This window comes from Neolamprologus brichardi, chromosome 3, assembly GCF_056152115.1.
Source record: "Neolamprologus brichardi isolate AB-2024 chromosome 3, ASM5615211v1, whole genome shotgun sequence".
In the NCBI taxonomy this organism is placed as follows: Eukaryota; Metazoa; Chordata; class Actinopteri; order Cichliformes; family Cichlidae; genus Neolamprologus; species Neolamprologus brichardi.
This window is the reverse complement of record NC_142106.1, coordinates 7,188,788-7,206,683: the sequence shown is the minus strand read 5'-3', so window position 1 is coordinate 7,206,683 and position 17,896 is coordinate 7,188,788. Positions and strand designations below refer to the sequence as shown.

At 39.9% G+C, this 17,896-nt stretch overlaps 2 protein-coding genes across 2 annotated transcripts in view; one reads left to right on the top strand and one right to left on the bottom strand.

The window, feature by feature from the left end:
• LOC148103302 (polymeric immunoglobulin receptor-like) overlaps positions 1-17,896 on the top strand; it is a 796,664-nt gene that overhangs the window by 330,602 nt on the left and 448,166 nt on the right. The window contains exon 5 of the mRNA XM_087831815.1: positions 416-763. Within this exon, the coding sequence (XP_087687941.1) occupies positions 416-763 (348 nt within the window). The remainder of the gene's footprint in view (positions 1-415; positions 764-17,896) is intronic.
• LOC118456030 (cell adhesion molecule DSCAM-like) overlaps positions 1-17,896 on the bottom strand; it is a 533,233-nt gene that overhangs the window by 359,205 nt on the left and 156,132 nt on the right. The window contains exon 8 of the mRNA XM_087831802.1: positions 16,796-17,128. Within this exon, the coding sequence (XP_087687928.1) occupies positions 16,796-17,128 (333 nt within the window). The remainder of the gene's footprint in view (positions 1-16,795; positions 17,129-17,896) is intronic.

The following is a 17,896-nucleotide window of genomic DNA, read 5'->3' as shown; positions in this document are numbered from 1 at the left end:
GCAGACAGTCAAATACACCAAGGCAATAATTACTTCTTTTCATACATGTGTGTAAAGTGCACTCACAGTTTGAACTATCTGCCCATTTCTTGTCCCTCTCTCTGCTGCCAGATCACCCATCACCATGTCTTATAATGAGAGCCACACCTTATGTTCACTTATTATCAGCACATGTTGTTGTTCTGTGGAAGCTAACATCTTGTAGTTTCTGACACTTTGCATGTTTAGCATGAGGCTAAAATCCCCCCTCAGTGGGTCACTGGTGACCTGCTGGATGTTCAGAGGTTCATTAAATCCAACATGACTAAAAACTCAAATGTCAAAGGAAATAAACAAAATATTTAAAGTCAATCATTCTGATCATAATTGTACTTTGACCTTTAACCTCTCTGCTCTGTGTTGTTTCCTCTTTCAGAGATGAAAATGAACATCAAAGCTGAGTCTGGACAAAATGTCACTCTGCCATGTCAAAGTTCAAACAACAACAACTCCATCACAGGTGTAAAATGGATGGGATCTCGTCTGGAAGGTGAACATGTTCTTTCGTACCAGAATGGGAATTTTGAACGAGACAACCAGGATCGGTCTTTTAAGAACCGGGTGGATCTCCTGGACATACAGATGACGGATGGAAACATGTCTATGATTGTGAACGATCTGACGCCTGCTGACAGTGGAACATACATGTGTGGTGTCTTTATGGAAGAAACACGCTCATGGAAATATATCAGCTACGTACGTCTGAGAGTTACTGATGCTCCAGGTGAGTGAGTAGAGTTGAGTGTGTGTGATCAGAGGTGAAGCTGCTTCCTGGTTGTTGATGTTTGTTTGTTGTATGGATGAGCTGGTGGATGTCAGAGGTGGACAGATGTTTCTCCAGCTGTTGTCTTTGTGGCTGGTAGTCTAGAGTTGTAGAGCAGCATTGTTTGGGTAAGGTTAGAGCAGAAACAAAGACATTTATGAGTCAGTCTCTGTCTCCTAACCCTAGGGGAAATTTAAATGGTATTTTTCCCCATAAATATAAATCCTCTTATCAGCTCTGGCAGTATTGAAATACTTCAAATGCAGAGTGTCCAAATTGTCATTCTTTATTCACACTTTTTTCTTTTTTTAACCTAATCTACTTGACAAAGAAAGAGATTCTGTTCTTCACTCGTCGCCTACCTGACACCTCACAGCTGTTTCTCACCTGCAGGTCCGACAGGAGGATCTGTTGCACTGATCATTGGTGTTTCTGCTGTTGTTTTAGTTGTTGGAGTTTTGATCTACAAAAGAAAACAACGCCATTCTAACACTCATAATCATCCAGAGGATGAACAGCCTCTTTCCCCCCAAGAGCTGGTCTGGGACTGAAATCATGATGAGTCAGGACTCTCCTGAACACCCAGCAGACGACTGTAGACGTCTAACATGTCTGATGATTAATGTTCAGACTCCGACTGTTAGGTTTGGAAAAAATATAAATTGTTTATAAAATAATTAAATAAAGCTGTTTTATTATTTGAAAATATACACAATGCAAATGTGCTCATAAACAAGTTGGCACTCTGTGTTTTGAGGATCACGAGCTTCTTCCGGTGCTAAGACTGGGCTGAAGTACTGAAGAGTGGACGCAGAGCGCTTGAGAGTCTTTGCTGCATGCTCACACATACACTGATAATAGTTTTCTATAAGTCTCTGGTTAAAGAATAAATATGTCCTGAACTGAGCCTTAGAATAAGCTGAAAGCCATCAGATGTTAGAAGAAGAGAAGCCATAATAATCTTTGCTACTGTCAGTGTAAAAAGCTGTACAGGGTTATCCTTGGTGTGAGACAGACTGGGGTTCAGCCTTGTGTACTTGTAATTTCAACTGCCAAAGGCAATTAAATCTTTTTAGATGACAGATATTTCTCCCGAATTCCTTCTGAAAATTTTGAAGTCAAACTGTGTTACAAACATACATGAATTTCTGAGCTCTAATCTCAGAGTCAGTGAGTGTTTTTGTGTTGGAGCTTCAGGTTCAGCTGTTTGTTAGAACTTGTGAACCAAACAAACTGATCCTCATGCAGCGATCAGCTTTTTTAGTAAACAAATAAAACGGCTCCCACTGCTGTGCGTCTCACTCTATACAAGTCACCAATCCTGGATCCAGCATAACAGCCCCAGACCATCACCTGGTTGATGCCACACACTGTGGAAACATCCGTTCATCTACTCAACGGCATACAAAGATCCTGCATTAACCAAAGATTTACAATTTTGATTCATCAGTCAAAAAACCCTTCTTTCAGTCTACAGTAGTCTAATGGCGGTGTTTCGTGGCCAAGGCAAACCAGTGTCTTATCCTGACATGTGGCTTTCCTGCTGCAACTCATCCTGTCAATCCTGCAGCTCAAAGTCTTCCCTTCAAAGTTGAAACTGAGGCTATGACCGTGATTAATCTGTGCTCTTCTTGGCAATTTCTCTGTATGAACATACTCTACACTTTTAAGTGTTATGATGGTCTGTCTCTCTTCCATTGTTAATTGCCCTTTTCTCACCATTTCTATAGCAACACACTACTTTCTGCAGTACTGTTCACTGATGCTCATGGGTGTGGTACCACGCACGATCTGATATCCTCGTGTTGGTGTTGTTCCCAGATCATCATACTAAATGTTGTTCCAGGATCAACATTGCAAGTGACCAATCAGAATGTTGTGATGTCATACTTTTGCAACTTCGGGAAAAACCGGCGTAAAACAAAAAACTGTACTTAAGCTGCGAGAAACCGCCTTTGTCCGCCGATCAACGGACCCTAACCCTGACCCTAACCCTAACCCTAACCCTTTAATAAACGCTAAGCAGAATTGATATTGTCCTTGCAACATTGGAATTTCATAAATGCACGAATGGGTTGGTGCGCAAAAGAATAACGTCACAATAATGTGATTGATCACTTGTAATGTTGATCCTGGAACAACCTTTAGTATGATGATCTGGGAACAACACCAACACGACGATATCAGATCATCCGTGGTACCAAAGTGTGTTCCAGCACTTTTATGCAGACAGAGGGTTGGAAGAAATCCAGAAAGGTTGAAACACCTGTAGGAGTTAGTAGCACCAGCTTTCAAGGCTTGATCAACCTCCATTACAGCAGAACAGCTTTAAATTTTAACACATTTTTTGTTCCCTGAAAAAGGCCCTTTTGTATAATTTGAAATGTACATTATTTTTCAGTTTTGGGTAACCTTCCCTTTTTTGTTGTGGAAGTTCAATACTTACCTTTGTACCATTTCAAGCTAGTCATTGGACTTGAACTGCAATAAATAAATAAATAAGTGGAAATCAATCGATGTTTCTAAAACTTTTGCCCGGTGGTGTAGCTGATGTGTAGATATTTCTCTCTGATCCTGAACTGTGAAGTTTGCCACTTTTCTTAATTTAACTCATGCCGCAAGGAGTAAATAATGTAAAGTTCCTCACCTACACCCTGTGTCATCTTCAACTTCACCTTGTTAATAAATATTTACACACAATTAATACTGAATTGTGTTACTGCAATTATCCTAAGTCAGAAGGGACAGATTTACGTGCAAGAGAAAATTTCATGTACTATGTGACGGTGCACGAGGAGTAGATGTGGTTTCTGAAGAAGCACCAGTACAAGATAAATACAGTTAATATTACTTTCACTCTAATTGTGTAAGCATGCACTAAATGCACGGTGCATTTAAAGATTAAAAACAATTCTTAACTGCAACACAAGATGGCAGTCCAACACAAAGAGTAACAGTATCTTCATTCAGGCTGTCAGACCCCTCTGTACAGTTCTGTGTCTCAGAGTGCACCAGTGACGCTTTTATCATCACAGAGCAGGAAAGCTTTCAGGAGATGAACGCTATAGGCAGCAGGACCAGATGCAATCGGGTCGGGTCCTGAGAGCCTGCTTTGACCAGCTAGCACTGGGAGATCTTCAACCTCTCCTTGGCCCAAGCTGTGGTTCCCCCGTGCTTCAAAGAGTCCATCATTGTCCCTGTCCCAAAGAAGCAACAGTCCACTTGATGCAATGATTCCCACGGTGCCCAGTAGCACCAATGGTGATGAAGTGTTTAGAGAGACTGGTAAGAGATCACGTCACTCCTTCACTTCAGTTTGCATACCAGACTAATCGTTCCACAGACGACGCCATATCTCACCTGCTCCACACATTGAGTGGCTCACCCCGAGCCACCGAGACACTGGCAGAGGGGATCAAGAGTGACATGCCTCTGCTGACTACAGGTATTTTCAACACCTCTCTGTGGTGGAACACATGGAGAAAGAGGAGCAGCAGATTCAGTGTAAAACTTCGACGTGATGACCGACGTCGCTGGATGATCTCCTCCACAGCAGAACAAAGATCCAAATAAAGAGAATGAGAGTTTCTCCTCACGTGTCTCCTCATGGTTTATGATACAAATCTGCTAATTCTCATTAGACATATTAATCAGAAAAGCAAACTTAACGGCCTGTATGTATCACAGTCAGTGATTTTCACCTGTAATCTACTAAAGCTTAGGTTTAATCTCAATGAAACTCTGTTTTTTTGTCACTAAAAATAACAGACTTGGACGTTTATAACCATGTAAGTGTTGGATCGCCTTTAAAGGTAACACGGAAATGTCTGCTGGAACCGCTTCGCTCTTCTTGACTTTGCTGTTTGTCGTGTTCGTTTGTGCAGGTGAGATTTAACTCTTAAACTAAGCTAACTAAAACCCAGAAAAGAAGAAGTACGAAATATTCTCCTTTTAATTCCGTTTGTCTGTGTGTGTGAAGGAGACACGAGGCTGGGTGGAAACATCTGTAATCCAGCTGTGAAAGAGACAAAGAAGTGTAATGTGTGTGTCAGTGTGATGTGTTGTAGTGTCAGGAGTCAGTATACAGCTACAAAGCTTTTTGTTCAGTGTATACAAACAGCTGTAGCTCCATAAAGGCAGCAGAGACTCACAGTGTCTTATAATGAGAGGCTGCTTTCTCTCACACATTATGTTCACTTATTATCAGCACATGTTGTTCTTCTGTGGAAGCTAATATCTTGTAGTTTCTGACACTTTGCATGTTTAGCATGAGGCTAAAATGACCTTCGCCTTGTTCTGGGAAATGATATCAACAACAGGGCATGTCTGTCATCTATTTACTCTGATAATGGAAATCAGGATAATCAGTCAGGTAATGAAAAAAATGTTGATTGAATGCAGATTCTGTTCTGTTTGAGACTAAATACAAAAACAGGATTTAAACTTAGTTTATGTACAAATTTAATATAAGCTCCACAAGTTAAAGGCATCTTGTTTTCAATCAGATAGCAACTCTTATAAAATATTATTGGTCCATAGATTTTTTTTTTTATACATCATGATCTCTAATCTGGATTTAATCTGATCTGAAGCAGGTTCACAGCATAAGTTATGTTAGCATAAATTACCATGGCAATGTTATAAGACGTGAACCAAATTCCTAGCACAGAAAACCCCGAACCCAAAGCTGCTTTATAGTACAGGCCTCTGCTGGGCATTAAGACAATAACATTCATTAAATCCATCCAAATGTTAAAAGACATAAACAAATATTTAAAGGAAGCTAATTTAAATAATTCTGCTTAGAATTGCATGTTGACCTTTAACCTCTCTGCTCTGTGTTGTTTCCTCTTTCAGACCAGATAAACATCACAGCCGAGTCTGGACAGGACGTCGCGCTTCCATGTCGAGTTACCAATAAGATCACAGCTGTAGAGTGGAGCAGAGCTGGCCTGGGACAGAAAAACGTCTTTTTGTACCAGGATGGGCGTTTTGTTCCAAACAACCAGCATCCATCATATAAGAACCGAGTGGCTGTCAGAGGGATGAAGGATGGAGACGCGTCTTTGATTGTGAAGAAAGTGACCACTGCTGACTCTGGAACATACAAGTGTCTTTTTAAAATAGCAGAAACACGTTCATGGAAAAACATCACCATCAATCTGAGAATTCCTCCAGGTGAGTGAGTAACTCTGATTTTTCTGTAAATCATTTAGAAAACTTCATTCAGTGGTTTTTAGTAAGGTACAGCTTCCTCTATCCCCCAGCAGAGAATCTATATCTCACTGAAAACATGCTGGAAAGTGAAAATGTTACACTTCATTTAAACTTTCCTATTTTGGTCACCTAACAGTGGTCGGGGGACACACAAACATTGTAAGTGCTTCACAGTGGTAAAGATATAATAATGGTAATGACTGTATAGTGGCCGGGAATAACACTCACTGATTCGTCTGTGAAGGTTCTCAGTTATCCAGGTTATCGTAGTCTAAGGATGCGAAAGAAAAGCGTCAGGACTTATTTAAGTTGCTTAAACAAGTCCCGACGCTTTTCTTTGCAAGCTCCTTAGACCACTCACTAATTCCTAGCTTTCAGGAGGAAACAAATACAAACCAAAGATTGAATGTAAGCACTGCCCTTTTCCCCTAAAACATTAGAACAAGTGTTCAACACTGAGTAGTTGTGCCTGCTGGTCCATATGGTGTAGCTTGCCCACTGCAGCCCCAGCATTCTCAGGGTCTACATGCAAAGGGGATCATAGGACAAGCACAACTGGAACAGGATCAGGTGCAACTGGGACAGATGGTTGAGAAAAACTGGAGACAGTTTTTCACCACATGCAGTGGAGAACAGGCTGTGTAGACCCAGATCGCGGTCGGCCGAATCTTCCTCAAAGGCTTATGGGGGGACCTCTGTTGATCTCCAGTGTTGAGCTTGGTCCAGGACCAACATGTTGTTTGGGCCTGATGTGTTTTAGTATGAATTGCATACAGTATCTCTGTTTTTTGGCCCACACAGGGCTCATCTGTGTTTCCTTCGTGTGGAGTGACTTCACGTCCGTGCCACAGAACATTTGGCCGTGCTGTAACTGAGCTGTAAAGATCAAAACCAGCCCTACAACACATTTTTTCAGTAAATGCAACTTGTAGTAAATTGCAAGCTGCCAATCATAGCAAATTGTTTTTGTACGATTAAAAAATGTCAAAGTAATGTAATTTTTAACTGTTGTTTTGAGAAAAATAGGAGATGTGGACAAAGATTCTAGCTATGTCCCAAAACCCAGAGGATGTGGCCTTCGCGGTTTGCGTCGGCCATGTCCTCTGAAGACTGAGAAGGCCGGAAGTGTAAGGCTGTGAAATTGAACGGTCTAGCCTTCAGATTTGTGTCACCAGCTGTCTCGGTGGAGTTTAATAAACTCAGCTGTCTGCTCCTCGCTTGCTAAAATATAACAGGACACTGGAGTACGTTCTCTACCATCTCACACTTCTGTTTAATCAGTTCTCTGTTTGAAGTTTATTCAGCTGTGAAAACTATAACTTTAATCTCAGCAAAACCAACGTACTCAGGAACAAATAAAACACTGGAAATAGCCAAACAATAACATTTTTAAGTTATCAAAGTGAGTTATATATTATGTTTAACCTGAGTAACGAAAGACCGCGGGGGTCTGAAAACAATGTGCCCTCAATGTGTTCTCTTCTAGGTATCGAGCTGCTGGGTAACCGACGTCTCTGAAAACGTTGGAGCATTTTTACAAATATATGATATCTTGATAAACCGAGCAGATATTTGAAGTTTACACAGCTACATTCTCGCGTGAAAATATCTTCAAAGTTTCCCATATGGAAAGGATATATATAAATCTGATAAAGTTTGTATCTGTCTTGTGTGAAACTTGTATGAAAAGCATACAAGAGTGAAAACAGATATAAGATCCCTTGAAAAATTATATAATGAAACTTGTATGTTTTGGATACTTACTAAAACAATATATGAAAGTAATGAGAAAGTGGCCACTTTCATGAGTAAATCATATACGTTTTTACTATTTCTTTTCCATATGGGTAAGTACATGGAGGCAGGACCTCACAGCTGAAGCATACTCCATAATGTGTTGTTCATTATTATATGTAACACAGTATTTTTCAATTATTGTGTTTACCACCATCAAGAAGTCACAAATAAAGAAAGACCACACCATGGTGCATGTTTAAACAAGGAAAGTTTACTGTTCAAAATAATTTATTACACAAATAAACATTTTTTTTCACCTAAAAAAAATACACGTTTAAATCAACACAGCAGTGGCCCAATATCAGACAGAATCCCACTCTGTACAGTGGGCAATCATTATGAAGCAGTTTGTTTTATTTTGTGGATTCAAGCTGTTCTTCACATTTTTGGCCACCAGATGTCACCAGAGAGGACTGTGTTGAAAAGCTTCAGGTAATGAACCGTTTTTCAATACAAGACTGTTTCACTGTAACTGCAGGAAGTCTAACAGTTAAACATTCCTGCCTTGTGCCCGTTGTGCCTGTGGCAGTTGCTGCTGGGAGCAGTTATTACTGGGAGGGAGCTGTTATCAGAGCTTCAGAAAGCTTCATTTAGCCATTACTACTTTAAGGAGTGAAGATTGGACCCAAAATGAACGTGAAACAAAACTTGATATAAACAAAGTGAGCCTTTTAATACGGCTGATGGGCGAATGGAAGACATGGCAAAGAATTACAGGCGCCAAAGAATAAACAGAAACACACCGACTAAATACACACAGGAAGCTAATGAGGGAAGTGGGAACACATGGGGAAACAGCTGAAACAAATGAACATAATGGCGTCACAGAAGAAGTGTAACACCAAACTCAATGAACACAGAAACACAGGACCCCTTCAAAATAAAACAGGAAACATAAGGAGACACAGCCATGACAACATGAGCTTGACAACATAAGACAAACAGACATGAACCACATGAAGGCCAAGGGAGATTTAACACAGGGGTAGGAAGACACAAGGGTAATCTAATAAACAAATGAACTTAGAAAACCCAGAGAACTTAACCATAAACCATAAACATCAAAATAAACTAAAACTCAAAATGCTGGGTCAAAAGACCCAGGATTGTGACAGGCAGAGCTGGACCTTGCTCCCTGCCTCTGGCCTCGCCTACAATGCTCACCTGTGACCATTTACATATTCACCCGCTGGCTTCTCTTCATGAGTGTTGTCCCTCTCACACTACTTAAGACCGCAGGAGAGTCTGCTCCTTCGCTGGATCATTGTGCTAACTACCATCAGTGTAGTTCCGGCTCGCCTAGTAATTCCTTGTGGTTTCCTAGTGCTTTCTCCTAACGACTTTCTCTTCTCCTTGTACAACGGAGCAGATAGGCAAACCTATCTGCTCTCTGATTGGATATTGTGGTTTATGAGGTTAAAAAACTCAGTTCACAACTACACAAAATGCCACAATTGTGGGTATGTGGGCTCAAACCACAATTTGAGCCCACATAGGGAGGTTTAATGAAGCTAGTTTGGATGAGAACTACCATGTGCAATGCTCCAGTTTTACCACATGGGGGCAGTGCTGTTACACACTCAGACTGCAGGACATAATAACAGTGTTGGAGTGTTAAAGTAAACCAGCTTTAAACCATAAACTCTTTTTTTTTCTGAACATTTTAAGAGTGATTTCTGATGACATCAAACTGTTTGTGTGTCTGTTGTCACAGCAGCCATCAGTGACACCAGCACACAAAAGCAACACAACAGCAGGTTAAAATACTCAGAGGAACAATTCATTTCTAATGTGTGAGCAGTTTGTAGTTTATGTGTTTGAGTTCAGTTTAAGAACTTTAAAATACTGATCATAAGTTTCAAACAAACAACATATAAGAACATAAGATGGAAACAAACACAGACAGAGTGAAACAGTGTTTGTTTGTTTCCTGGTTTCCTGGTTTTGGGTTTTTTGTATGTTTGTTTCACTTAAATGTTTCAGATCAAACACATTTAAATATTAAACAAAGAAAATACAAAATTCAGTTATGTATGTAAATGCAGTTATATATCTAAATGGAGGTGTTTGTTGTTAAGGGGACAAATCAAACCTACATGGTCCTGATCTGAAACATTTAGATGTGAAAAACCTACAAAAACCTGTGACTCTCCAGCTGCCACAGAGCAGACTATAATCATTGCACTAGACGTGCAGGAAGATTTAGGGTCAAATTTACTAACATGTGGAGCAGCAGCAGCCGCATCACAAAATATAGTATGTTATTTATTTGTAATCTTGAGTTTTATATCTCTTGGAGATATATCTTTTATATACTTATAAATGCACCATGTGGCAAGCTGTATACTGTGTATACAGCTGTATTGACAATAAAGCTCTTGAATCTTGAATGTGTATCTGTAAGAGTTTCACTGTCAGGAGAAGAAAACGAGTCACACAGATGTGAATTACAAAGACAGTTTCACTGTAACTGCAGGAAGTCTAACAGTTAAACATTCCTGCCTCGTGCCCGTTGTGCCTGTGGCAGTTGCTGCTGGGAGCGGTTATTACTGGGAGGTTATCAGAGTTATCAGAGCTGTCATCGGCTCAGAGTCGTTATTGCAGCATCAAAACTTTGTTTCTGTCAGTATACTGGAATGAGCTGGATCTGAAACAAAGGCAGCTGTTACTATGTTAGATTAACATCTGCATGTTGAAACATATTATTAAAAATAAAGATGTGCACTTACAGACACGTGTCACAGTGACGGCTGAGGATCCTCAGAGTCCTCTGCACAGTGCTCAGGGATTTCCTCATCTTTCATGTTGTCTGCCTGTTTGAATTCAAGCATCATCGTCTATAACTGAGTGTCTGACAGCCTCAAACAACCAGAGCCTGAAAATAAAAAGCCTCGTTGGTGGAATTATGCTCATATTTAAAATAAATGTCATTTGCATTTTTTTTAGAGTTTTATTCTTTCATCTTTTCTTAGACATAAACAATCTAATGCATGGGTGTTAAAGATAGGCTAGGGGCCCCAATCAGTCTGGCAAAGTCTCTAAATCGACCCAATGGACGTTTTTGCAGAATGCAAACGAGGACCTTCTCCTCTGCCATGACCACTCATACTAAACTAAATGAAGTAACAGAGAAACAATTAAATAAGAGAAAGTTCCTGTTTTTTTTTCCACTATTTACAGAAATAAAAAAGACATTTTCTGTGCCTTAACATAAACTTTATTTTTCATATTTTTATGATGAGCTACATTCCTCTGAACTTTTGCCTTGGTTAAGTGTGACAAACATACAATAACAGGAAACCAGGAAGGTAACAAACACTGTCGATCGTGGCTCAAGAGTTGGGAGTTTGCCTTGTAATCGGAAGGTTGCTGATTTGAGTCTCGGTCGTTGTGTCCTTGGGCAAGACACTTCACCCGTTGCCTACTGGTGGTGGTCAGAGGGCCCGGTGGTGCCAGTGTTTGGCATCCTCGCCTCTGTCAGTGCGCCCCAGGGTGGCTGTGGCTTCAATGTAGCTGCCATCACCAGTGTGTGAATGTGTGGATGACTGAATGTGTAAAGCTCTTTGGGGTCCTTAGGGACTAGTAAAGCGCTACAAATACAGGCCATGTACCATTTCTGTTTCACACCTCTGTATGTGTTTGTTTCTATCTTATATTCTTATATGTTGTTTGTTTGAAACTTAGTATTTTAAAGCTCCTTTAGCTATTTTAAACTGAACTCAAACACATAAACTACAAACTGGTCAGACATTAGAAATTCAATTCAATTCAATTTTATTTATATAGCGCCATATCACAACAACAGTCGCCCTTTATAAAATTGTATCACTGAGTATTTGAACCTGCTGTTGTGTTGCTTTTGTGTGCTGGTGTCACTGATGGCTGCTGCTGCTGTGACAACAGACACACAAACAGTTTGATGTCATCAGAAATCACTCTGGATACACTGAGAGAAAAGCTGATTTACTTTCACACTCCAACACTGTTATTATGTCCTACAGTCTGAGTGTAAAACAACACTGCCCCGTGTGGTCAAACTGGAGCATTGCACATGATAATTCACATCCAGCAAATTTCTTGGACCCTCACACACATTTGACCCTGATTTAGTAGAGACTTTAGAAATTTCAGTGTTTCTAAAGTCTACCTCCTTTCTTATGATAATTTTAGCTATTATTTGTTTTTGTTATTTTTATGTGTCATAATCTTTTATTTTTTAATTGTTTAAAGTGTTTTTTCTTTGTCTCTGTACTTTATGAACTTGTAAGGGATCAGAAATGCTGTAAAAATGAATGAAAAGCTCAAACATGCACCCTCCTGTATGTACTCAGGTCTGTACCTCAGTAAATTTCCAAAGCTGACTGTTTATCTGCACGTCTCAAACACTCCTCCATTTTGTCTGCAGCCTCCATTTTCTACAGGGAGACGCTCAGAGAGGCTTTCAGTTTCATTTCACAGGAACAGCTTTGCTTCTGTTTTACATGCAGGTGCTGCACAGAAAACACCCTGTTCAACCTGTTTGTGTGACTGACTGCAGCTCAGACACACTGACACAATATGAATAGGAAAATCACTTCCATCACAAAGAGGAAGTGTACTCAGTTACTCTCCTCTACTCTGATTACAGTCATGTGACTGCTGAAAACCTGATGTGTTCTTGCAGTCAGTGACTCTTGGCTTTAAGGTAAAACTGTAATTCTCACTAATCCAGTCAAGGTTTTTGTCAAAGGTTGTTCGGCAGGTAGGAGATGGAACCTAAATGCAGGATTCAGAAGAAAACACAGAAGACACAAAAACACTCACTGACTCTGAGATCAGAGATCAGAAATTCATGTATGTTTGTAACACAGTTTGACTTTGTGTCAGTAAATCTCATGAACAGCCTGAAGATGAATAAACTGTAGTTCAGAGTCACTGACAGACAGCACAGACACCCACTGTTGGTCTGAGTCTGAACATGATGATCAGCAGAGTCGACTGCTGGATGTTCAGGAGAGTTAGTTTATGTTCTTATATGGTCTGACTCACAGTTCAGCTATGGAGACTGAAGATGAAGTTCAGCATCATCAGTCTCTTTCTGTCCTTGATCATCTTTTTTTCTCCGTGTTGGGCAGCTCTGACTTCTTGGAAGAGCAGGTGGAGACTCAGAGTCCAGCTTTGAAAACCCTGCAGACCTTCCAACCTGCTTGCGACGTTTTATTCTCTGTTCTTGTATTTTTGTGTAGGTCAGAAAAATAAAAATAAGAAAAAGAAGAGTTCCCAAAAGAAGTACCACACAAACTATCAGAGCAACCATCCATACAGGGAATCCTCCTAGTATACCTGCAGGTGAGAAACAGGTGTGAGGTGTCAGCTGTCAGGTAGGTGATGAGTGAAGAACAGAACAGAATCCATTTCCTCTTCTAGTTCAGTAGATTAGGTTAAAAAATAACTGACAACACGTATAAAGTGAGAAAATGTTTATACTGATGGTGATTTTTTTCCTACTTTTTCTTTTAAAAACAGGAAACACAGGATCTGACCAGAATTGCAGCTGTCATCTTGTTTTTGCCATAAAAAAATTAAAAAGATATATATTAAAAAAAATACTACTTAATACGTCTGAAAAGCTTATTCAGGGTCAGAGGTCATGTTGGTTTCATCCAGCTGTTCTATATAATTTGACCTGTTTTATTGACTTGATGTTTGTTGGCTTTTGTTCCCACAGCAGTTTCTCTGCAGGATTAATAAACTTTTGGTCTCAGATGTTTTCCTCCTGTGGTTCTGTGGGTTTCACAAAGACGTCTGAGACTTTTGGAAGGTCAAATCCTTGAGGCTCTGAACCTGTGTTTGTTTATTATGAGGCTGAAACATCTGAGCCTGCGATTCAGTGATAACAGCTCTGTCACACCAACCAAACTACACTGTGTACACAGTTTACAATGTTTATATATGAAGCACTTCAAATAATATGATAATAATAATAATATTTAAAACAGTGCAAACTGACAGACTGCTTTCAAAGATACAGCTAAAACATGACTTTTTCCACTACAACATCTCAGTGAGCTCAGTGTCATTAAGTCATACAATTATTGAATAAATTTCAGTAAAATGCACAACATTTAATACAGTTGTTACACAGAAAAACTGAATTGAGGCTTTCATGGAATTTACTGTACAACAGTTTATCACAGCTGGTCCAGGGATCACTGATGAGCTCAGTCTCCTACAAAGTTTGCAGAACGGTCCAGGCAGTGATTCAGGAATTTGGAAACTGATCAGTAACCCTGCTTAGCTGGAAGATCAGGGATCAAAATACCAGCATAAAGAAAATTTTTAAATTTTAAATTAAAGCAAGAGGGCAGCCATGTTTTTAACACAGCTGCAGTAAAGATATAAACTTTACAATAAGCCCTGCCTGTATTCAGATAAACTGCCAGCTTAGTTTGATCTAAACCTGACAGAGTGACAGCAGCCGTCCTCTCTCTGTAACAGCAAAACCTGAAACATGCAGGGAGCACCGAGTCTGCTCAGCTACACATGGTTTAAATTCTAAGGTTAAACTATCAGGACATAATATAGGTAAGTACCTTATAATAATTTATGCCCTGGGAGTCAAGTGGTGATTTGAGTATCTCAAAAAAAGATTCTAATTATATCCATAAATATGAATAATCACATGAGTCAGTGTATGCTCCAGCATTATTAAAATAGTGGAAATGCAGGTTTGTTGTGGGTTTTATGGGGGTTGGTGGCCATGTTTCAAAACAAGATGGAGGCTGCAGTTTTGGTCAGATCAAGCGTTTCCTGATTTTAAATGAAAACGCACAGAAAAATCCACCAGTACAGTACACAATATAGTAAACATCATACTTACAGTTTGATATACTGAAAACAATGTTTCAGGGGTGACAACAATGTAACATCCAGAAAATTGACTATTTAAGTTTCTATACTGTATAAATATCTCAAACATTTGGACAGGTTAGAACATTTGATGGTTTCCTGGTGTAAAGTTGCTTTTAATATTCAGTGCAGTTAATGTGCTCATTGTTTTGTTTTTCCAGTGTTTGATCCTCACTAGGGGTGGGTTTTGATGATCAATTTTCAGATTAAAATAAGATTCTGGCTTGGATAACGTGATATTGATTCATTAAAATCCTGAATCAATTTTTAAATATAAATGTATTAAACCCGAAACGCCAGAATCTCAGGTTAAAGCAGTAAATGAGAGCAGGCACACGGATTCTGCACAAATATGTAAACACAAAGCGTGGACCCACCGACAAATCAGTATCAGTGAGATGTCGCCTTTCTCACCCATGGACACACCGTCGGGGCTGAAAGCCAACAGGTTTTTTCTCTCTCCATCCAAAACTGACGGAACCAGCAGCAAAAGTAGATTGAAAAATCATCATGGTTTCCCTCTTACTTTTGCTGTTTTGCTTCCAGCACGATAAAAATCACACTTCATGCACAGCTCTCTCTCTCTCTGTGTACTTCAATCTCCTTCATGTTTTTCTGTGTTTTAACCTCAGTTACTTTGACACAAAGGCATCTGCTGTGCTGCTTACACCTCTGATGAAGTCTCACAAGTGTCAGCTTTCTTTTTATAGGTATAAAAATATGGATATGCACTGATTAGTGATCAGAATTATAATATTTCTGACTGTCTGAGGCAAAATTTCCGCGATTCAAATCAAATCGAAACGATTCTAGAAATCAGTGACGATACTAATGCTCAGAGTCTCTGTAAGTCATCAGTGTCAATGAACGAGCAAATGAGGAGCCTCAGAAACCCCAGGAAGTGCTGAGTGGACTGTACAAAGTGTACTGCATCATGGGGGAATTATGTCGTTGTTGATGTTTAATGTTAATATTGTTTATCTTACATTTGAGTTAATCTGGATGTGATTAGTTAACCTGTTACCACACACCAGGTCAACAGTGCATCACTTAAAGGTTTAGCCACATGCTAATTAAACATATGTTTAGGAAAAAGAAAATTAACTTAACTTTCAAATGAAAACCACTCTAGGATGAATTGCTTCTGAATGATTTTCTGGTTTTCTTTCACTTTTATCAGATGCAAAAATTTTCATGAAAGGATAGAGTTACAGTTACACATACAAAAATAAGAAAACAATTATTTAATAAATATCAACATGTAACCCTGGTACTGTTTAGTTTCTGAAGCAGAGAAGCACACATAACAGCTGGTGACTGTGTTATCCTCTGTGTGTTCAACTGATCCAAGATTAAGATAGATATAAATGTGTGAGTCTGAAATCTCACTGACTAACAGAGAACCTGAGTCTAAACCTGATCAGATGAAGTGTGAGGTTGTGAGAAAGTGTCTGACTGCATTCATAGATGTGTCCTTTCAGCTGCTCGCTCTGATCCAACCTTTGGTCTCTAAGAAGAGGCTTCAGGGAGATGTTTGCTACGTTGGACTGTAGGACCATCAGAAATGTGTGCAGTAACAAAGCAGGCAGCACTGAAAGCAGCTCTAAGTGTTTGTGTTGTTCAATGATTTGTGCACAACAACAAAAATGGGACCTCTCTCATCCATCAGTCACCATGTGGACATTTTTCTGACACACTTTGAAGCTGATGGACGTTTTGTGTCTGCACTAAGTACGTTTTCACAGCTATGGCACCGGCAGGATTCACTTTCACAGACTCACAACCACCAGCTTCACCCCTCCCCTCCCCCTCCAGCTGTAGGCTTTAACATTGAGTTTCCCCACACATGTTTACAGACGAGTTAGAGAGCAAGAGAAGAAGAGACGGATTCATAAATGTCTTTGTTTCTGCTCTAACCTTACCCAAACAATGCTGCTCTACAACTCTAGACTACCAGCCACAAAGACAACAGCTGGAGAAACATCTGTTTACCTCTGACATCCACCAGCTCATCCATACAACAAACAAACATCAACAACCAGGAAGCAGCTTCACCTCTGATCACACACACACTCAACTCTACTCACTCACCTGGAGGAACAACACGAAGGTAGATGATGCTGATGAGCTTCAATGAGCCGGTTCTTTGCGTGAGGACATTACACAAGTATGTTCCACTATCATCCGTCGTCACATCCTTCAGAATCAAAGACACATCTCCATCCTTCATCTGTCTGTCCTGCAGATCCACCCGGTTCTTAAAAGATGGATGCTCGTTGTCTGGAACAAAATGTCCATCCTGGTGCAGAAACACAAATCCTGGCTTGTCAGTTCTGCTCCATACTACACCTCTGATGTTGTTGCTTGGAGCTCGACATGTCAGAGTGACGTCCTGTCCAGACTCAGCTGTGATGATCTTTGGGTCTGAAAGAAGAAACAACACAGAGCAGAGAGGTTAAAGGTCAAAGTACAATTATGATCAGAATGATTGACTTTAAATATTTTGTTTATTTCCTTTGACATTTGAGTTTTTAGTCATGTTGGATTTAATGAACCTCTGAACATCCAGCAGGTCACCAGTGACCCACTGAGGGGGAATTTTAGCCTCATGCTAAACATGCAAAGTGTCAGAAACTACAAGATGTTAGCTTCCACAAACAACAACATGTGCTGATAATAAGTGAACATAATGTGTGAGAGAAAGCAGCCTCTCATTATAAGACACTGTGAGTCTCTGCTGCCTTTATGGAGCTACAGCTGTTTGTATACACTGAACAAAAAGCTTTGTAGCTGCATACTGACTCCTGAAACTACAACACATCACACTGACACACACATTACACTTCTTTGTCTCTGTCACAGCTGGATTACAGATGTCAACTCCACCCAGCCTCGTGACTCCTTCACACACACAGACAAACTGAATCTGTATAAGAATAAATCTTTAATAAATGTTATTAACAAATGAAACAGAATCAAGCAGTTGAAGCAGACTGGCCAACTGTTTCTGCTGATGATGCCTGTAGTTTCACTGCCGGTGAACAACAGAATCAGATTCTAAATCTGAGTTTAAAGCTGAGATGATGTTTACAGACGAGTTAGAGAGCAAGAGAAGAAGAGACGGATTCATAAATGTCTTTGTTTCTGCTCTAACCTTACCCAAACAATGCTGCTCTACAACTCTAGACTACC